General features: G+C 47.5%; 2 protein-coding genes and 1 long non-coding RNA gene across 3 annotated transcripts; 2 read left to right on the top strand and 1 right to left on the bottom strand.

The window, feature by feature from the left end:
• The first annotated feature begins 459 nt into the window (after window positions 1–459).
• LOC137467507 (complexin-4) lies at window positions 460–8850 on the top strand. The gene is made up of 3 exons (XM_068178981.1): window positions 460–925; window positions 2816–2903; window positions 8196–8850. The coding sequence occupies exons 1-3, from the start codon at window positions 759–761 to the stop codon at window positions 8421–8423; spliced, it is 483 nt and encodes a 160-aa protein (XP_068035082.1). The 5' UTR covers window positions 460–758; the 3' UTR covers window positions 8424–8850.
• Window positions 3713–20818, bottom strand: LOC137467508 (uncharacterized). Its single transcript, XR_010995542.1, has 3 exons — window positions 20222–20818; window positions 19253–19442; window positions 3713–5618 (listed from the first exon to the last, which is right to left on the bottom strand). It is a non-coding gene; the product is annotated as an uncharacterized lncRNA (long non-coding RNA).
• Window positions 14648–17447, top strand: LOC137467503 (retinal homeobox protein Rx2). Its single transcript, XM_068178976.1, has 3 exons — window positions 14648–15699; window positions 15821–16050; window positions 16608–17447. The coding sequence occupies exons 1-3, from the start codon at window positions 15429–15431 to the stop codon at window positions 17058–17060; spliced, it is 954 nt and encodes a 317-aa protein (XP_068035077.1). The 5' UTR covers window positions 14648–15428; the 3' UTR covers window positions 17061–17447.
• Window positions 20819–21830: the final 1012 nt, after the last annotated feature.

Raw genomic sequence — 21830 nt, 5'->3', positions numbered from 1 at the left:
CATCAAAGCAGGGGTCTAGATGGAGAGAGTCTGGGGAAGAGCTGACAGAAACCCAAAAGAAAGAACAGTAGGAAGATCTGACTTGCTTTCTTTGGGGTTACTTTCTTGAAATAAAGTAATCGTAACAGTGATGCCTCATTCATCTGCAAGATAAACCAACCACATGAAGAGGGTCTGTAGAAAAGCCACACAAAATATTTCTGTCCAGTGGGATAAAATATTAATGTATAAAAAGAATAAGGGTTTTTGCTTAATGAAGAACTCAAGTTTTCAAATCTCAAATCTGAGTGTTTTCCACTCAATAGCCTCAATTTTGCTATTTTACTATGACTATTGAGTCAAGCAGGTTTTAAATTCAGATCCAGGGAATGTTGTGATCTCTGTGAAAGTGAGAGCAAACTTCAAGATTGAAGATGTCAAAATGCAATTGCACACTATAATTGATTTTTGTGTGTGTGTGTGTGTGTGTGTGTAAAATTAGCTTAAAGTATTAATGGAAAAAGTAGGTAGTTGCATCTAATGATTTTTTTGGAGTAATCTGAACCATCTGCCTCTATATATTAAGGAGTTCTTTCTTTAATCCAGATTATGGCTGACAAACTGGTTTTGGCATTCACGTTTCACTAGCACTGTGCCCTTGAAGAGCTGATGTGGCTGTAGAAACCCTCTCGCTTACACCTGTTGTGTTTGAAAACATTTTTTGTTTGGCTTTCTTGTAGTTGTTTTCTTGTAGCTCCTTTTTTTCTTTTTTTGAGAAGATGGCCTTTCTAATGAAAAGTATGTTGAGCAACCAGGTAAAGAATTTGGGACTTGGAGGTGGAGGGGAAGAAAGCAAAGAAGAAAGCACTCCTTCTGATCCAGCAGCAGCTGCAGGAATGACCAGAGAGGAGTATGAGGAATATCAAAAGCAAATGGTTGAGGAGAAGTGAGTACCTGTTCCCTTATTATGAGTATGGGGCTGATTCTTGGTAACTTTGTGCAAATAAAAATAACCCAAGAAAAAGCCAAACATGCTACTTTCCACTATTTTTTTTTTAAAGCAGATGAATCTTTGCTAAAAAGACTTTCCAGAATAAAAGTTACCCAACTGGAAATGGTAAAATATTACATTCCCTCTTCCTGCCCCTCTCCCCATCTAGCAACTCTGTCCTATGCTTTCCTGCTATCTCCACAGCTTGATATGCTGGACTTATTCCTAGGTGATGTTATTTTATCTAGAAAGATTTTCCAAGATGTTTGTAGTGCAGGATTTAATTCTCTAATGTATATGATTTGTTCTAGAATTCCATGTGGAGTACAATTTCAATATTAAATATTTCATTGTCCACATTTATTATGGCAGACCTGAAAAAGTACCGAGTGCTCATTTATCTTGAGCAAAGGTTTAAGATGGTTATTTTTTTTCTAAAATCTACTAAATAAAGCAGAACTTTAAAATCAACTAAGTCTCAATTTTGTCTGTAAAGACAATCGTTATCACTTGCTGTGTTTATGAAAACAAGTAAAATGGAGGACTTGGTGTGTGAAGGAGTTCAAACCATGCATAATTATAAATAAAACGATTGACTTTTAAATCTCAAATGCATCTGTTCCTCTAATGGTCAATTACATAATAGTTGTGTAAATCCTTCTTGTAAGATGATTATAGGTGCCAGGTTAATGACTGGTGGAATTTGAGGTACCCAGGTCTGTATTTAGCATCAGACATTTCGATCAGGAAGCCCTGAAGAGGTGTTATTTGGTTTGAAAAAAAGCACAGAATGTTTTGCTCTGCCTTTTGTCAAGTGATACTTAAAAGAGAAATTACCACCTGCTGGCAGGAAGATGCTTTATGGAGACTGAGAAAAAATACAGGATTCCTGGGATAGGGAAATGCCTGGGAAAATAATTACTTCTATACTGGTTTTAAGTGGGGCATGTGTCCTTTCCCTGCTGAACTGTACTGAGGAAGCAGGGCAGGAGTACCCCTATGGGACAGTTAGAAACTCTAAGAGAAAAGATCATCTCTGGATGAGATGTGGTGCTGTGTCAGAAATCTCTGACATGGGCAGAGCATGGTCTTTTTTCAGGGCTCCATGGATTTTGCCCAGTGTTCAGCTGTGCAGAAGTGGAGACCAGAAAAGTAAATATGCCTTGCTGAACTTGTGCTCAGGCAGTTTTGAACCTGTAACCAAGCAGGATTTGGGTACTTCTCAGATTTTAGGTTTGTTTGTGGGGGTTTTGTTTTTAGAGGGAGAGAAATCCAAACACTAATTTTGGAAGCAGAGGAAAAGTAATATTTCATTTTGGAAGTAGTTTTTATGTGCCAAAATACCTGTACTGAAACAAGATCAATTTTGCAATAAAACTTCCATGAAAATACTACTGAGGAAAAAAGAAATTAAAGGGAGAGGGGGATGAAAGGTGAGTGTTATCAAATGTTACCGAAAATCTTTGAGGAGACACATTTTGCAAATAAATGCATATGTAATCTAAAAAAAAAAAAGGGTGCAGACCAGTTCTTAAATCTAATGAAAACATTTTATAAAATCACAGATGAAGTCAGTACTCTTCCATACAGGGAAGCTTTAGGATTCATTGCCTTTATGAAACAATGAATGCACAAAGAAAGACCAGGAAAATTCACAGGTGACAGAAGCACAGGAAGTGTGGCCCCTTGGCATCACTTTATTGGTATTGCTCCTTTTTTGCCTTTGGACAAGTTACTAATCTGGTGAATAACTCCCATGTGTAGCTTTTTGCAGCCAAGCAACTGGTTTAGTGCAAAAGATTGTTTTTATTAACATCTTGAAGGAACATTCTTTCTGATTTCCAGGATGGAAAGAGATGCAGCATTTGCACAGAAAAAAGCAGAGCGAGCTGTTCTGAGGGTTCACCTGAGAGAAAAGTACAGACTGCCCAAGGTAAGCCTGTAGCTCATGAGCTCATCTAGTCCAGAGGCCGAATTTCAACCTGCCCATTCCTTTTTCTTTGGTGATCTTGGCACTGTCAAATATTTCCAGGAAAACCAAAATATTGAAAGCAAAAGCTTCTAGCAACTTATTTCAAAAAGTTTTAAAAATTATTGTTATTTTGTAAGCTAAGCAAAAGCTTCAAGCAACTTATTTCAAATAATTTTTTAAATTATTGCGTTATTTTGTAAGCTTCTGCCATGGGCAGCAGAGAGGTAATACAGGACAGAGTACTCTTTCCAGGGGTTTGGATCACACATTTGCCCTGACTTGTCACTGCTGGGAAGATGGTGGCATATTTCATTTATACCCCTCAAGGATATGTGGTTCATAGCAATTTGAGAGTTTATATGTATTACTCACCTGCCAGCTCTGAGTCATTACCACTCATTTTCTGATCAGTACTTTCCCGTGCTTTTTGATTAATTAAAATGGAGGAAGGTGAAGACTCTAGATCCTGTAAATTTAGCTGCTAAAAATGTAGTGCTTAATCCAAACAAGTCATTTAGGGACTCATCATCAACAGAAAGAGACCAGCACTTGTAGCCTCATCTAGCCAAACTTTTAAATAAGCATTTAAGGTGGAGTTGGATCCCCTCCCAGTGGCTGTGTCTCTTCCAGAGGGAGGCCAGGTGACATCTGAACTCAGGTAAGATGTATGCCACCCCTAAGAGCCTGGTTCCTCTGGTGCTCTAGCTGGACAACATACCCTGAGGGTGAGTTTAATTACTGAAAGATTAATTATGCAAAAAAAATAAGTCCAAGATTTTAAGTGATTGATTGGATTGGAGGCCTAAGTCTCTAAACACCAGCATTTTAATTAGCAGCTGAGGAGTAAAATATAATTAGGCTTTGCTTTCCTTTTGGAGGCATAGGCTGAGACAGCTCCTGAACAGCATTTACCCAGCATCTTGCCAGAGCTTTCAGCTCCAAGAGGGGCTGCTTTGGAAAGCTTCAGGATACTTTAGTGCCTAGGTCTCAACTAAACATCAGTGGAGCTGAGTGCCTCTGGTTTTCAAATTCTCCCACTTGTAGTGCCTTTTACAGCTGGAGATGGTGTCCAGGTCACCAGTCCCCCTTGGCTGAGCACCTCATAGACACCCAAGTCTGCAATGGTGATCTGACCTATCTCCAGTAGGATCTTGGCTTTGGCATGGACCAAGTGCTCTCTGGAGCCATATTTCAGTAATAAAAATAGAAGACTTGTCTCCAAGGTAGGAGAGTAGCTCTAAGCCAGAAAACAATATTGCAGGATATGTTTTCCTGCTTTTGTTTCTCCCTATATAGCATTTCTTGGTTTTCATCAGCCCCTATGAAAACATGTTACAGCAGGAAGGAAATGAAACTACTACATGCATGCTAATATGTCCCTGAAAAAAAAAAACAGTGCTGTAATATAACATTCTGTCAGGAAAATGCTCTCAGACTTGTGATAATGCATTAAATATCTTGAAAATTGAAAGTCATTTCAGGTAGCCTAGTATGATGTAGAAACATTGAATATTACCATTATCAATCACTAGCAAGCATTTTAAGTAAAAGCATGAAATTCAGGACTAAGCAGGGCCCCCCTTTGCCACGTAAAATCTAAAGCTCCATGCTATCTGGGCCAGATTTATAAGAGAAAGTAGACCCTTAATGAACCTAATCCTATTAACAGAGTTGTCAACTTAGGTTTGTCATCAGAAAGATGTTTTTAGCCATGAGACATTTGATCTATGGACAACTTCTTCATCTTTGGCATATTCAATGCATCAGATTAATACAAAACATTTTAAAATATTATATAAATACAAACATTAATATTTTAATAATAATACTGATTTTTTAAAATCTCACCAAACTCTCTTATCCACTTGCTGCCTTTTTCCTGAACTGGGATTCAGTAATCAATGAACTTCTGCAAGGTCTAAACACAGGGGCATGAGTTGATGGTGAGCTGTGGAAAAAAGGAGTCCCAATGCAGATGTAAGGAGAGAGCAGTCCTCACTCACCAGCTCTGCTGCTCCAAGCTGTGATCTCTGGATTCTCTGAGGGTGTTTCGGAGGAGGAAGGCTGCTGGTTCCAACATTTGGCTCCTTGCACCTACTTGTGAAGTACTTGCAGCCCATCAGTGGCATAAGGACGGTGGTGCTGCTGTGTTGCTAATTTAAGTTCCACCTGGAAGTCAAGGCAAGGTGAACTCTGGTTTTATATGTTACTGGTGCATTAATAGGTGATGAATCACAGGATAAGGTCTGGAGTCAGCTACCTAAGGATCTCTTCACATAAGCATAGGTAAATGTTATGACAGGATAAGTTAGGCATAAGGAAAGCAGTACATCACACAGGGATGCTGGAAGAGTTTGGTTCCCTTGTGGATTAGTCTGTGAGCTTTGATCTTTTTTGTTTACAAGTAGACTTCATATAAGCAGTGTTGAACCAGCATTTGGTCTTCTTTGCTCCTTAAGTTGCACAGAAGATTTTAACATCCTTGTTCAGAGGACTGAAAGTGCCATTTAACAAGCAAAACCAAACTTTGATTGTTCTTCTCCCCTCCTGGAGGGCGTTGTCTCCCTTTGAGGGAGCTTGACAAAACTTTTAGTGAAAAACGCTGTCTCCCTGAGGGACATCGCTTTTCCTGCCCAGCGGACATGGAGCTGTCTAATGTTAAACTGTATCCTTTACCTGTGGGTGCCAGAGAAGGAATTTCCCCTGTGATATCAGATGGTGACCATCTCCTGCTTGCACTATCTTAATCCTTCTCCCTCTCTCCCTCATTCACCTTTTTTCTCATTTCTGCACACACTTAATGCTACAAAATAAAGTTGGTATGCTTGAACTGGACCCTTGCACCTTACTTTGGGCAGAGGACTTTACTGTCAAATTGTAACAAAGCAGATATTTAGACAGTTTTCTGCTCACAACTACCTGTGTATCATTGTATATGTATTGAACTCTATTGCATCTGTAGCAAAACAGATATGGGACTGACTACATCAGATGCATAATCAGAGTCAAAAAGTATTACCACACACTCAGACTCTATTGCCTATGCTGTTGAATTGTCAGAATAATGTCTGACCCAGTTTTGGCCTGGGCACTCTCCCAAGCAGTCCCCATGGCCAGTTTGGGACTTAGGACAGGCATTCCCAATCGGCAGTTAGATGGGACCACCCTGTTTGGTAGGGAGACAGAGTTCAATAGCATCCCAGTGGGTTTTTCCAGGCCAGCTGGCCTTGAGGCAAGAGACCAGTGCCAGGCATATTTAATTTAGTAAAGTAGATGTTGCTTCTGTGTTCACTTTTCTATTTCAAATCAAAGTAAATAAGAATCAAATGCTCAAATTTTAGAAGGAAGTGAAGAGGCCATATGTGCATCATGTGCCTTTTTGCTTCTTGTTGAGCAACCCCACCCTGTTGAAGCTCGTTTTAGGTCTATTAAAGCTAAATGCCAAGTGGGTAGAGGCAGGTGGCTTGGGCAGAATTGTACTGCTTTAGACTGTATCTCGATATATTCTTTTTTAGTCAGAGAACACTTTGGATCCCCAAACTGTTACACATCACATCCCAGACTTCCACAGGACAGTGGGCTTTGATGCAAGAACATGCCAGACAATTGTTCACATTGCCAAAGATGTGAATCACTACAGTAGCGTGCAGTGATGATGCCTTAACTTAGAAATAAATCTAAAGTAAAGAACATGTGTGATTGTTTGATTAGGGGCACTTTTTCAGTAATTAACTTTTTTTTAGCATCCTCTACTGTTACTGGCAAGGATTTCAAAAGGGCTAACTCCTTTGATAGCCATCAGTTGCTGAATAAAAGCTTAAAACAATTTTTTCTGCTACACAATCAATAAAAAATACCTCTTCCATTTGGGAGATTGTTTCTAGCTCCCACACATCTGACTCCAGCAACTCTTACCAAAAAGGTGAAGAGACGACCTCACCCATTTTATCCGCAGAGCAGTAACAATCCTGCTAGAGCTCCCTACAGTTTCACAGGAGATATGGGGGGGATATCAGATTAAAGGGAAGTACAGTAATTGCAAACATAAAGTGTAGAAATATGGAACCATAAACAGTGGTTATACAGTTGACCACCCCCAGCCTGCCTGTCCTTGCTAAGGCCTGCAACAACACAGACATTGCTCATATGTGTCCCTGCATTCATTTGTCCTTTCATTCATGTAAAACCCATACCCCTCACTCTAAAAAACACCTCCTGCTGATAGCATTGCTGCTTATTCATATCAGGCCTTTGCTGCTGTCATGGTTAATTTTGGAGATGTAATGAGGCATTAATGCTTATCTTTGATGTGTGAACTGTGTCGAAATATCCTGTTCTTCTGAGCTCTGGATCCATCAGAATCCACCAGAAAATGTGAACAAAATCACCATTGTTTGAAAAATTGACATAATCCCACTGATGGAGTGTTTCAGTGGGCAGGCAGGAAGCAAGTGTGTGTAGTGCTTACTGCATCTCAGCCCTTTTAATTGTTTAACCAGTTTCTTCTCCTGTCTCCTTTTGCTTTCTCAGACTCACAACCAACCTCCCTCCTCTCTTTTGTTGTCCAAGTCCTCCTATTACCCCACTTACCAGCACTGCAACACTGATTATGTGCCAGGCAGCCCCTGCTCTTCATCACAACTCAGAGAGGCCAACCAAAGATGTAGACAGAGTTTAGACATGTTTTGGGAAGATGGGGGACCCTTTTTCCAGTAATTCATTCTGAAGTTTAATACATCTTTCTTCCAGAAGGCTTCAGTTTAGTGCTGATACCTAAAAATTCCCCCACCCGCCCTGCCCAAGAATTGAATAAGGAAATGGTACCACAGCTCTTCCAAAGCTCTTGTTTCATTGACCAGAAGCTGACAGGCACAGCACAGCAGCTGACAGGCTCGGTAGTGTCCTGCAGCATGGTTTTGGGGGCTACAAATAACTTGGAATGGAATTCCTGTACCATCAGCATAGCAAAGATTTCTAAAATGGCAAGTGACACTGAGGGCTTCAGTTTTGACGGTGCTGAAGCCCTTCAAAGAAATATAATTGACAGTGCCCAAAAAATCTTAGAACTCTCATGCAGGCTGACTGAGGCCCTGAATTCACAAACTGCACACACACAAAAAAAAAATTGACTGAAAAATCTGTGCACGTTCCAGTTCTCCCTAAAACCCTAAAAAAGAACAAAACAAGAGGCTCACTGGTAGATCCTGGGAGAGCAGAAATACTCTCATTTGCTGGTTTTGTTTCCTGCTTTAGAGTGAATTGGATGAGAATCAAATACAGATGGCTGGAGATGATGTGGGATTGCCAGAAGACCTTCAGAAGATGGTGGCAGAAGATCAGGAGGAGGAAGAAGACAAGGACTCTATCCTGGGCCAGCTGCAGAACATCCAGAATATGGACATGGATGCCATCAAAGAAAAGGCACAAGCCACCTTCACTGAGATGAAACAGGCAGCTGAGCAGAAATGTTCCATGATGTAGATGAGCCACCACTGCCCAAAGGCTGTAACTTCAGTCTTGTGTTAATGGGGCTGCAGAGGGAGAGCAGGCAGAGGGATGCACTTAGCTCTATAACATTCAGTGTAAATATAGAAAAGTGATGAGAGAGACTTAAAACCCTGAGGGAAGAGTAAAAATTTACCTGCTGGGACTGCCTAGAAGGAAGTTAGAACCGATCCTCAGTTTTGAACATAACCTTTTCCCCCATGGAAAAAAATGGCTTTAAAGAAGTTAATATTGGGGAAAAAATGTGCCTTTTTCCATTTTTTCCACATGACTGAAATGCTGTTAAATGTGTAAATTCGAACAAAATTGTACTTCTGATAAATCACCTAGAGGTAACCACTCATTTAATCCTGCTTTCAGAAATAAACACCTCTATTTCTTATAAGAACATGTCTGTTTCAAGCATCTTGAGGCAAACACAGTGTTCAGATATTGACATTTGCTGCAAAATCTTGATTTTTAAAATCGTCTCTGTATTAAGTGTAGCAAAAGGCAAAAAGTGAAGCATGTAACTCAACAGCTTGGATCAAAAATGTTGTCATATACACTGAGTGGGGACTTGTAGGAAAGTAAGGCTTGGTGGCCCTCAGTGAGTCCTGCTCTGGAGCAATGCAGGCTTCTCCAGTCTGCTTTCATTTCCCAGTCTCTCAAAGACACTTCAAACATCAAGGGACAGCAGTGACTGTCTGCTTGTCTGCTCTGTGTGCCAAATTCTAGGGCTGGGGGTACCAGCACAAGGCTAAAACCAGCTCCCCACGCTGATTCTGGGAGTTGTCTCCATCGAAGGCTAAACATGGAAGGTTATGCCAGGGTGGGGCACCTAAACCTGAGGAAAGGCATAGCTCTCACTAATGTTAGATCTGCCTGTGTCTATGGGACATGCAGGCTGCTACTCCCAAGGAATTCTATAAAATGAATGGCTTTGTAAGTTCTCCAGGAGCTAGTCTGGAAATAAAATTTGGAAATGAATACATGTAAAACCTTCCTACAGGTTTATAAGTCTCTTTCTCTCTCTCTCTCTCTTTCTCTCTTTCTGTCTCCAACCAATCAAGTAAAAATAATAATTTTAAATTAACAAATTCACTAAATATGATTTATCTCCTTTCTTTCTCTTTTCCTTCTTTCCTTGCTTGCTTCCTTCCTTTTCTCTTTTTCTCCCTCCCTGTAGAGGGGTCAGCAGTCACCCACAGCTACACGGGGACAGTGACAAGGGGCAGACAGACACAGCATCTCAGGGAGGATGTGAGCCTGTGCTATGCCTGCAGCATTTTACTGGTCACTTGGAAAGGAGGCTGCATTCGCCTTTTGGCAAAGTCACCTCTGTGGTGAGGCAGAGAGAAGGGCAAGGGAGAGAGGTTCCCCTCCCTCCTGCTCCAACAGCTGCTGGGTGCCAAGGCGGCAAGGGAAAGTCCCCCTACCACCTCCTGGTGCACTGGCACAGACACTGAGATACAGAAGAAGGCCAGAGAAAAGCCGCTGCCTTTAAAAATCTCATTACCACTGACAATCACAGTGGTGCCTGCCTCCTTGTCTGCAAAAAAACAGAGAGGGCAGCATGCAGCTTTGTGTGTTCATCACATATGGATCGTGGCTAATTAAGGCAAATTACATTTATTTGACAAATACATTTATTTGTATGTCTTTTAGCTATTTTTGACTAGTATCCTTTGTTACATTTCAAGTTGATTGCCAGTTTTCCTAATGTTTCTGCTGAGCACACAAGCACTTTCTTAAAACACTCCTCCCAACCTTATGTTAAATGTTCTCATAGGTAGTTTCTAATTTCCCTGAACACAGCCAGTTTGCTAACAGTAAAAGGAAGCTGAGATTCCTTCCTGCAAATAGAGCTTGGAAAAGTTATTTCATCAATCACTCGTCAAATATAAACTGAACAGACTTGCCTGAAAACCTGTTACCCATTTTCTTCCCCATAAAGAAAATAGGCATTTTTTTTCTTGCTCATTTCCTTCTTACCTAGGAACACAGAGTTGACAAGTTCTGACCTTCCTTGCTCTTTCCAGAGAATGTCCTAGTGCATTAAATGGCTCTCATCCAACAGGTAATTTCTTTAGTGGACAAAACCTATCTTCAGCAGGTCCCTCAAGCATCAGAGCTATTTTGCCTAAAACCACCAACACTTCTGATCTGATTTCTTCCTCTTGGGATTCTGCTCTCACATGGCACCACAGAATCTAATTATCTATGTGGAAAGAAAAGTGGGGTCTTTTAGGAGGTCTTTACATAAAGTAGATAAAATAGTCACCAGCTCAGCTCAACCAGCCTGAGGTTTATGAGGCTCAATGCATTTCCCTCTGCATTGGTATAAATCTGGGTGGTGTCTCCACACTGTTGTGTTGCTTTACAGACTGAATTGTCCTATCTATAAAACACCAAAATAAACAAGCCTAAGGGTTTTGACCTTTGAATTAAAATGTGCTTGGGACATCCCAAAAATCTTACTGAAAGCATCTGGTGCTTTAAAGGATCTAATTAAATTTGCCAGCAGATATAGGATCAGCATTTTCACAGTTTAAAGGGTCAGAGAAGAAAGTACAGTCAGAACCACCAGGCAAACGATTAATAAGATTCCAAAAAAAGTGTCAGGGCTGGCAGAGACAAGCAGGACTGGGAGGTGGCTAGGGACTGGCACAGGATGGGAGCCCAGCCCCACTGAAGTGCTGCTGGTACAGGAGTGAACTGTTAGACCAGAGCTCCCACATTTAGTCTGGAGTGGCAGAGCCAGGGCAGGGGGGCAAATCTGTGCTGCCCTCAGCAGGAGCCTGATCTTCATCTTGCCAAAGGTGGCTGCCTGCTCCTGGCAGCACGTGCAGGGCTAGCTGTTCTTGTCTTCAGCCGCTAGCCACAGGCCTGGGGAGGCACATGAGTAGGAGGTGGTGAGGGCACCCTAGGTACATGCAGCTCTCAAGGTGCTTAGCCCTGGGGACAGGTCACAGGGCAGCCACTGCATGTGCATGTGTGCTGGTATGTGAGTCTGGGAATGTTTGTGTCCATATCTGTGTGCAAATGCACATGTACACGTGTGCATGCAGCAATGCACGTGTGAGAATGGACAGGGACATGTCTGTGTGTCCATGTGTCTGTCAGGAGCAGATTAAAGGGTTAGGTCACATGGCAGCTACTGCTGGACGGACCCTACCTGGGATTTGAGTTCTTAGTGTTAATAGGATCGCTGTAGCTCAAGACCCTCATCCCATCAAGATAAATGTCTCCAGTGCCCACTCTTAAGCAATCCGAATTCAATTAGGCTAATTGGAAAACAAGTAAAGAAGGATTGTGTTAATATAGCCTTATAGCATGAACCTCCCCTCCCTCCCTGTGACCATAGCAAGCGTAAATGTCAGTGCCCTCACACCCAGTCCATGGTGCTTCCACCAGCAAGGGCTGCCTGGTTCCCAGAGCCTATTCCATACCCAAAGCCTGGACAGACAGCAGGACAAGATCTCTGTGCAACTCCTGGGTGCCAGACAGGACTCTGGGAGGTGGAGAAAACACAGCTGATTCTCCTGGGCAGATCATGCAAAGTTTCAGCAGAAAAACAATGAAAGTGTGAGCAATACAGTGACAGGAGAAGACAGCAGATTCCTCATGCATTATGCTTTCAAGAAGGTCCTGTAACTCCACCCTTAGGTGGAATTTTTGGGAGGAAAAATTCTTTTTTTTTGGTTGTTTTTAACAATCTGACAGATGATACAGAGCATGAAAACTGCAGGAGGGTACAGGTTCCCATTAGGTGAATATTTCCTCCTTTTCCTTGCTTCCCTCCTGCTGATTTGCAGTCTGACCTTGAAAGCCCCATTTATCTTTCAGGGAGGTCCTTCCTGCTGCACATCTTTGGTCTGGAGAGCAATGTCTCTCCTGCAGTGTGACTTCAGCTTCAAATGTCTGCTCTGCAAGGCACTAATTATTTCACCTGGACATAAAGAAAAGGCAGGAGAAAAGGAAGGAGGAACCTGCGGCATTTTATGGTGCTGATTTCATTGTGTGAAACCGTGTCCACGTCCACTGTTGAGTATGTCACATAGTGACTACAGGATGAAAACTATTTCCCTTTAGTCTTCACTATACATGTACAGGGAGGAGGTACAGCAGACTGCTGCACTTTACAGGTTGTCTGTCTTGAGGACTTCTGTTACTTTCCAAGCATAATTTCAGGAGAAATTTTAATAATGCATTGCAAAAAAATAAGGTGATGGAATGGGGGTATCCCTTGGAAAGGCAAGTAACAAACCCTGCCTGTTTCATCCCCTAACAAATACTCTCAAATTCGATTCTGGTTGCCTCCACAAGTTTCCAAAAGTCAATGGTCTTTGCAAAGCGGGGATGTACCACAGGATCAGTTTCTGAGGCTTCATACTCATACGATACATATCTCAGAGGGCTGCAAGTGATTCAACTGACAGCCAGGACATCAGACTCAAAGGGAAAAGTTCAGTTACCATTCTTTGCCTATCTAAACCCTCTGTGCAATCAGAGGAACCATTAGACTTCTTCCCTCCCTGCAGCACTGCAACACCTCATGCGTGTCACACAGTCTCTGCCTGAAGCATGGCAAGAGAGAAAAGACAGATCTACAGCTGGAAGAGTAAGAACTCTCTCTGCTCTGCTACAGGGTTATGGGTTTTTTTCCAGATATTTTTCAAATTGGGATCAAGGGAATGGCTTCCTCTTTCAACAATTCCTCTCGCCTGCAAGAAGGATGCTACATTGACAAATGTAGCTCCACATGGAAAACACAAGTGGAATATTCTACTGCTGAGGAAAGAAGAGCCTTCTCTGTCAGGAAGGAAGGTCTCTTGTGTCCTGTGTGGGACTCAAGTACCGTGCTTCAGGGCTGGAAGGCTTTTCTTCTGCCTTCATATTGTGATTACCAGCAAAAAATCGAGTATTAACTCTGTAACTGACAACTTTGACAAGTACCCCAAAAGCAGCATCTGTGCCAGGATCCAATGCTCTTTTATGGCACTGACTAAAGGGTTTTTGCTCCTTCATCTCACATTTCTATCTTTCTTAACTACAACAAGCAAACTGATTCCTAATTTTGCCCAGGACTTCTGGAGGGACAGGTGTGTTTTGTGCTGATTTTGAGTGTCTAAACCCCCAGCTTCAAATTAGAAGAAATTAGGGACGTTGCACAGTTCATTCATCTTCACTAATAGAGTTCCTGGGAAACACACATGTAGATTAAAGGAACACAATGGCCCCTGGCTGATTGCTTTGAGTACCCTCCAATGTCCCTACAATGGTATTGACTGGCTTTTTATAGCGTCCACAAAAGCCACACTAACCTTTTCTTGTCTCTTCTGTTGGCCTCTTCCCTCTGTGCAAACGGATGCCTGAGTTCTTTCGGCCTCAAACCAACCCCTAAGCAGACAGTGAAGGCAAACCTCACCTGAAGCTAGGAAAAGCCGTGCACTCCTAAAAGAAATCTACTTTGGGACATCAGAACATAAACCTGCAAAAAGTGTGGATACTGGCAGAAGCAAGCACTGCCAAACTTTGAAGTGATTCCTCTGGAAAAAATCTACATGATATGGAGCCTTTTGGGGCAGAAGTGGAATAAAAAAAATGCAGATTTATTGAGAGAGGTCATACTTATTAGACTAGCTAATATATCTGGAAGAATGAGCAGTAGCAGTGGTGTTTTTCTTTCACATACACTCTCCTCGGGCTTCAAATGGAAACAACTTCAAATCTAAATGTAGACTGAAAACCACTCTGGATGTTACTGGGTTTGTTCACGTAAACAAGCTGGGACAAAAGGTAGCTGGTGCCTCAGAGGAAGTGCTGGTGTGAAAATGACAGAAAGAAAAAAGCACGGGAAAGATTGATGCAGGAGACTTGATGCTGTTACCTGGCTGGTCCTGTGGTGGGTCCACGTCTTCCACCAAGCCAAGTACAAAGAGAAATGTGTGGGATTTGGCTCCCTGCCTCACCTCCAAAAACATTTTGTGCATCCCCCATGAAGCCGTGCCCTGCCTGCTACTCCCCCCGGCCCCACTCGCAGAGTGGAGTACAGGGTCACAGAATCAGCTCTTCTCACAGGCTCTGTCCTATAGCAGCATATTTGAACTTCCTCGCAAATATTGCTTAGAGCTTCCTCGGGTTTGTGAGGTCTGAAAGGCTGAGCCCACCTCCTGCGTCTATGCTGCCCGGAAGTACCTGGTCAGTGAAATGCCTATGGAGGCAACTGGGCGCAGGGCGAGTGTCCCGCAGAGCACCAGCGCAGCGTCGTTTACCCCAGTGCCCCTGAGTCGGGCCGGGGCCGCACGATCGTCCCGCAGGGCAGCTTTCGAGCGGCCGCCGGGAAACTGACGCACCTACAAACCGTCTGGGAGGGATCCGGGCTGCAGCCGTCGGACAAGAGAAACGCGGCGAGGCTCCGAGAGCCGCCGAACAGCGCGGGGCCGTGCCGGGGACCCGCTGTCCTCCGACCCGGCACCCCCGGGCTCCCGCCCCTTCCCTTCCCGTCCCGTTCGCTGAGTCCCCTTTACCGCGCCCCCGGCAGCGGCCGCCGCGGCTCCCGCCGTCCCGGCTCTGTCCCCCCGTGCCCGGCGCGCCTCTCGCCGCCCGTCCCACCGCGGCTTCCAACAGCGCTGCCCCTGCCCCGGGGCTCCGACCGCGGCGCTCGGCCCGGGCCAGCCCCCGGCTGCAGCGGACACCGCCCCGCCCGGCCTCGGGGGCCCCGGATGGCATCGCCCGGCGCCGCCTGGGGCTGGGGCCGGGGCCGGGGCCGGCGGGGAGGGGCGGGGCGGCCGGCGGGGGCCGGGGGATGCCCTGCCTCCCCCTCCATGCCGAAGAGGTGCGGGGGCCTCGCCTTCCCTTTCGCCTACCGCCCCCTGGCACTCCTCCCCCGCCCCAAGGAGGCCAGCCCGCCCGGCGACACCGTGCCAGACTTGCCCGCGCCGCCCTGAGGCCGGGTAAGACCGCGGCGCCGCGGCGGAGCCCCAGGCCGGCCGCCTCATGCACCCCCCGCCCGGCGCCCCGCTCGCCATGGCCGAGGGCGCCTTCTCGCTAGCCGGCCCGGCGGCGCGGAGCCCCGGGGGAAACCCGTCGAGGCTTCACAGCATCGAGGCTATCCTGGGGTTCACCAAGGAAGACGGGCTGCTGGGCGCCTTCCCGTCCGACGGCAGCGCCAAGGAGGCGGACCGGCGGGGGCCCCGGCATTGCCTGCCCAAGATGCCCGGAGAGCAGCCGCCGGCCGAGCCCCAGGGCCGCGCTGAGCGCTTCCAAGGTGAGCGCGGTGGACGAACGCCGGGTGCCGGGGGGCGGACGGGTGGGCGCCGCTCCCCCACGCCCCCGGGCAAGCCCCGCGGGGAGATCCCGCCGGTGACCCCTCTGTCTTCCCCTCGCAGAGCCGTACTGTCCCGGCAGCGCCAGCCCCGAGTTGCCCGCTGGCAGCAGCGGCGAGGGGAAGCCGTCGGAAGAGGAACAGCCCAAGAAGAAACACAGGCGAAACCGCACCACCTTCACCACGTACCAGCTTCACGAGTTGGAGCGTGCCTTTGAGAAGTCCCACTACCCCGACGTGTACAGCCGCGAGGAGTTGGCCATGAAGGTCAATCTGCCCGAAGTCCGCGTCCAGGTAACGCCCGGTCCGCCCCCCCGCTACGGCCCAGCCCCGACGGCCCCCGGCACCGGGAAGCCACACACGGCCCGCCCCGACGCGCCTCGGCGCAGCTCCTTGGTCCCGGCGACCGGAGCAGCCCCGGTGCGGCGCGCGGGCCCGTGACCGCAGCACGGCTCCGGCCACACTCGGGACCTCGCTGGAGCGCTGGGCGCGGCTGCCGCACAGCCGCGAGCCGGCCCGGCCGGCGGAACAGCGCGGGGCTCGGGGCAGACCTGCGTCTGGCAGCCGCGTTGTCGGTGCTGCTGCCCTTTGAGTGGCGTGTCCCAGCCCGGGGCTGCTGAATCTGCTGTGTGCCAGGGCAGTGGCGGGTGGATGGGCGGGCCAGCTCCACTGCGGGACTGCTTTCCACCGAGCGCAGGGCTGTGGATCGTGGAGGAACGCCCGAGCCCCCCAAATTCCCTTCTGCCCCAGCTCGGCAAGGCGTGTTTCCCTCGCTCTCTTTTGCGTGTACCGCTGCAGAGGCGAGCCTCTTTCCACTGCCTAGGGCCTGGCTGATACAGCTCTGCTTGCAGGTTTGGTTTCAGAACAGAAGGGCTAAGTGGAGGCGGCAGGAGAAACTGGAGGTGACCTCCATGAAGCTGCAGGACTCGCCCATCCTCTCGTTCAACCGCTCGCCGCAGGCAACACCCATGGGTCCTCTGAGCAGCAGCCTGCCCCTGGAGACGTGGCTCAGCCCGCCCGTGCCCAGCAGCACGGCCCTGCAGACCCTGCCTGGCTTCGTGGCCTCGCCACAGAGCCTGCCCAGCAGCTACACGCCACCGCCCTTCCTGAACTCTCCGGCAGTGACCCATGCGCTGCAGCCCCTGGGGGCCATGGGGCCACCGCCGCCTTATCAGTGTGGGGCCACTTTTGTGGACAAGTTCCCTTTGGATGAGGCAGACCCACGCAACACCAGCATTGCCGCCCTGCGGCTGAAGGCCAAGGAGCACATCCAGTCCATCGGCAAGCCCTGGCAGACAATCTGAACTCCCTCTCAGCACCTGGGAGAAAGCCATGGGGAAGGCGCATCCCAGAACGCCCGAGGGACACCCTTATCCTGCCTCTGCTGCCACGGATGGCCAGGCACAGGAGGGCTGTCCCTTACACTAGCCTTTCCCCTAAGCCTTGACTTGCTTTTGTATTTTGTGGTCCTTTTGATTCCCTTTTCCACAACCCCTGAAGAGTTAGGGGCGTGACCATAGCTTAGGAAAAACAATCTCTTTTGCTCTCCCTCCTTGGCTGGATGCTTTAGTTGCAATAAAAGCTACAGTAGGGCAAAGAGCTATGTAAGGTGGCTGCGAGCTCAGGACTGCTGTACTGAGGGGACTGCAGGGGGGGGTTCTACTTTTACACCATTAAATGGCACCATCTGCTTGGAGGCTGTGTATCATGTTTCTGAACCCAAATGGGCATCTTGGGCTCGACCCTCTGCTCCATGTAATGCACAGAGGGGTGGGAGATGCCTGGCTGTGGGCTCTTCTCTGTCCTCCATCATCAGAACCCTGCCCAAACTGGCTGTGGCACTGGAGCCTGCATCGCCATGATGGAGAGTGTGCCCAGATGGGTGTGGGCACAGAGGGGCTGGAGCCCTTGCAGTCCTTGGGCCAGGCACACCACTACCACAATTGCCCTTGTGGAGCAGTGCCAGGCTCAGGTGGGCTCTGCAGGCTGGAGTCAGTGACAGTTCTTGCCTCTGCAAAGAAGGGAATGGCAGGACCCCCAGGGCTCCTGCCCCCTGCAGCCCAGCTGCCCACAGGGAGAGACAGACGGTCTCTGGTTGGGCACTGACACCGGGCTGGGGCCTGGCAGGCCCATCCTGCCCACTCTGGCTGCCCAGGACAGCCCCTGGAGGCTGGCACAGAGCTGGGCCATGCTCGCTCCCCTGCCCACCCAGTGCCCATAGCCGGGCTGTCCGAACTAAAACTGCGGCATCTTTATTTTTCATTATCTCTGTTACTGCCTGTAATGGGGCTGAGAAGCTGTAATGAAACACCCCTTCTCCTCTGCTGGGCATGGGGTGCTCTACACACTCGGGAGGTTGTGACAATTAATGTTTCTCATTAGGGAAGAGAGAAGGATGCACAAGGGCCCTCATTGTGTCCTGGGGATGATTCAATGCAGACTGGGAGACCTCTCCTTTCACCATTTCCCACTCATTGTGGCCAGACAAAGGCTGGCATCTAATTATATTTTCACAATCTGTGTGTATCTTTTAAGAGTCCTGTCAGAAACAAGTATGTCAGCCTTGTTCAGCTTCACTTCAGAGAGCTTTTTAACCTCAGACAGCAGTTTCTAAACATCCCTTCATAGCCTTCTCCACAGCAGCCCCTATCTATTGTATGGAGAGCTTCTTTTACAGATAATAGGAATCCCTCTTGTTTTCAAATCCTTTCCCTCTGTCTCCAGCCTCCCTGCAGATCCAACCTGCCTCTCTGGACCAGAGCACACACTGTGTTCAGGACCCCCAGCTTCCCTCCCCTGAGCTGTGCTGGTCCAGGACATGCAGGGAAGCCAAGTAAGTAGTCTGCCCTGAATTTGGGGTGAATGAAGCTCTGCTGGGGGAGACTCTACTGCTGGGCTCTGGACTTGACAGTTCACAGCATTTGTGATGGTGCCCACCCTTCCCAGCACACATCTCTTTGCTTCCTTGGCAGAGAGGAAGTGCTGCTAGGAAAAGAACTGCCATTTCTGTCAGGACCAGGGAGGCAGTTTGCTAACTTCTAGTAAGGACACCTGAGTAAAAGAGGAGAACAAAAATCGTATTGCTTCAGTTCTTAGGTCTTATTCTGGTGGTCTTTTCACAGGTGAGCTTTGCTTGCATCACCAGTTGCAAGAAGGCATGGCATTTTTGGTGACTGCAAGAGAAGGATTTCTCTTGGTGTGCTTGAGAAGTGCCTGCATGGCCTGGTTTGTGTCAGTAAGAGACACACACTAATGAGTGACTGCACAGGCTCTGCACACTTTTCCTTCTCAGGGCAGGAACAATCTCACTTGCCATTACTTGGCTGCAGTCCAGCTGTGGCTCTGAAGCTGAAAACCCTCCTGCAGGTAAGCACATTAAATTGCTGCCCTAAAGTTCTCACCTTATTGCTTATTGCTCATGGTTAATAAGCAACTCTCCAAGATTTCAATAGTGCTTTCCCATATTTTTGGCATTCCAACCCTACCTTTCTCTTACCTGCAGTTCTTTTGTATCTTGTAAAGCCGCTGGAAAGAAGCCCTCTAATTCCTGATCAGCTGTCACCAGCACTGATGCTTGGTTACATGGGATAGTCAAAGACTGGCAGTGGATAAAACCACAATGACAGGGCAGCAGAAGTAGCAGCTGAAGATGCCTGTTCACTTTTAATAAGGTCCTGATTCAGCACCTGCAAACAAATAAAGATTATGGCAAGATATGGTGGTTGTTCCTTTATTGGCATATTGAACAGGTCTTTCTTATACCTTGTAGAGGTGAACCCTGTAAGTGGATCTACTTTGTGCAGCCATGTCCTTCAAGGAAAGCTGTGAGTTTATTGCTAAAAATGAGTATTTTACCAGCTACACATAAGTGGGCAAATAAAGAGACAGAGGCATATGCAATCACATCTTTCTTCTAGCCTGTCTAGTTTTCTGTGTTCCTACACTTTCTTTCAAATTGTCCCATTCCATTTTAAAAGCCCATTTGTTCATTTTGTTGTAAATATCTTCTCCTCCTTAATTGGGTGCTGAGTCTAATAATCCTGCCTCGGCTTGTTAACTGTACAATACCAGTCAGAGTTAATGACCCATTAGCGATTAATTCCTTAAACAGCATCTAATTGCTCACTGTAAAACCTTTTCTTAAAACTGGATTAAATCATCTAGATCCTTAACCACTTCTTTACTCTAACTTTGCTAAGGCTATTAGCATGGCCTTCTGAGTGGTCTGTTTCTTCTTTTGCTTAAACTGTATTAGCAACATAGTATTTTTAGTGTCCATACTTGACTTCTTTTCAACACCTGAAGTTATAAGGAAGAATAATACACATAAAAGACTGCCAGAGGATGAGTAGTTATGAGGAAAATGCCATGATGGAATTTGTTCTCAAGAGTGAATTCTGGTCTCCCTTCCCTCTCTCTATCCCTGCTCAAAATCCTGTCAATATTCAAGAAAACTAGCAGATACCTGAGCTCTTTAATTTTGACTTGAGGTTCAGCTCTTTGGCTTTCCGGTGGAGCAGGACTGTCTCTGTGTGCAGGAGGGACCCACAGTCCCTGCTGTATGGCTCGGAAGCTGTCATTCCCTCTGGAGCAGTGGGCTGGCTGTTGTGTGTGCTAGTGCCATGGTATCTTACAGCCCCTGTGACATGAAAACACACGTTTCTCAGCCATAGTTTGAATTTCTGTTACTAGCTGATGCGGTTGAGGGCAATACTGTTCCCTTCCTTTGCACAGAAAGTTGAACGATCTTGTTTCCATCTGCCCTGGCTACGTCTTACAGGCGTTTCAATGATAGACATTCAGTTTCTTACTATTGCAATATCTCAAGTGGCTTTTCAAAGCTCCTTGTTACATATTTTCTCATCTCTAGGGATGTACTATGAAGTCCAGCAGGTATTAATTCAATGGGGTTCCCTTCAGCTGCAGTGTTTCAGCTTCTCTCTTCTATGCAATCAGCCGTCCTCCTTTGTTGCTGTTATAAACCTTGGGACTTCCTTCAGTAGTTTGTCAGCCACAGAGTACCCACCCACAAAATGCTAGCATTGGAGAAAATAGTGGAACAAAACAAACAACCCCAACCAAACAACGAAACAAAAACCCCTACCAAACAAACAAAAAAAAACCCCAAAAAACCCCCAAACAAACAACCCCCCCAACAACAAATACCAAACAAAAAAAAAAAAAAAAAACAAACAAAAAACCAAACCAACAAGCAAACAAAAAAAGCCAAAAAAAGAAAAAAAAAAAAGAGCAAAGCCAAAAGCTCGTTAGACCAGGACGTTGACATTACCAGTCTCTCTAGTAGAATTAATACTGCGTCTCCTCTCTGAGCATCTCTGTGCTCTGCCAAGGCATTATGTCAAAACTTGCTGATATTTGGCAGTCATCCCTGTGTCATATGACACTTCTGCCCCATAAAGACTGTGATTGCAGAGCCAGGCAGAACGGTGTGACTGAGATACGGCAAACAGCCGCAGCCACGGGGCTCACCTGGCACCGCAGCGCACCGGGACACCCTGCACGGCCGGGGCTCGGCCGGTCCCGAGGCTTACCGGGGCGCTCCCCTCACGGCCGGGGCTCGGCCGGTCCCGAGGCTTACCGGGGCGCTCCCCTCACGGCCGGGGCTCGGCCGGTCCCGGGGTCACCGCAGCGCTCCCCTCACGGCCGGGGCTCGGCCGGTCCCGGGATTACCGGAGCGCTCCCCTCACGGCCGGGGCTCGGCAGGTCCCGGGGTCACCGCAGCGCTCCCCTCACGGCCGGGGCTCGGCAGGTCCCGGGATTACCGGGGCGCTCCCCTCACGGCCGGGGCTCGGCCGGTCCGGGGGTCTCCGCAGCGCTCCCCTCACGGCCGGGGCTCGGCCGGTCCCGGGATTACCGGGGCGCTCCCCTCACGGCCGGGGCCCAGCAGGTCCCGGGATTACCGGGGCGCTCCCCTCACGGCCGGGGCTCGGCCGGTCCCGGGGTCTCCGCAGCGCTCCCCTCACGGCCGGGGCTCGGCCGGTCCCGGGGTCACCGCAGAGCTCCCCTCACGGCCGGGGTTCGGCCAGTCCCGGGATTATCGGAGCGCTCCCCTC

The sequence above is a fragment of the Anomalospiza imberbis genome, unplaced genomic scaffold (assembly GCF_031753505.1).
Source record: "Anomalospiza imberbis isolate Cuckoo-Finch-1a 21T00152 unplaced genomic scaffold, ASM3175350v1 scaffold_66, whole genome shotgun sequence".
NCBI lineage: Eukaryota > Metazoa > Chordata > Aves > Passeriformes > Viduidae > Anomalospiza > Anomalospiza imberbis.
Note: the sequence above shows the minus strand (reverse complement) of the source record. Positions and strands in the feature narration are given on the sequence as shown.

Bases quoted from the DNA above. Each gene is read 5' to 3' on its own strand.
- LOC137467507 (XM_068178981.1), top strand. From the start codon at position 759: ATGGCCTTTCTAATGAAAAGTATGTTGAGCAACCAGGTAAAGAATTTG. The intron at 926-2,815 runs GTGAGTACCTGT...TCTGATTTCCAG, and splicing joins AAGCAAATGGTTGAGGAGAA to GATGGAAAGAGATGCAGCAT. The intron at 2,904-8,195 runs GTAAGCCTGTAG...TTCCTGCTTTAG, and splicing joins AAAAGTACAGACTGCCCAAG to AGTGAATTGGATGAGAATCA.
- LOC137467503 (XM_068178976.1), top strand. From the start codon at position 15,429: ATGCACCCCCCGCCCGGCGCCCCGCTCGCCATGGCCGAGGGCGCCTTC. The intron at 15,700-15,820 runs GTGAGCGCGGTG...TTCCCCTCGCAG, and splicing joins CCGCGCTGAGCGCTTCCAAG to AGCCGTACTGTCCCGGCAGC. The intron at 16,051-16,607 runs GTAACGCCCGGT...CTCTGCTTGCAG, and splicing joins TGCCCGAAGTCCGCGTCCAG to GTTTGGTTTCAGAACAGAAG.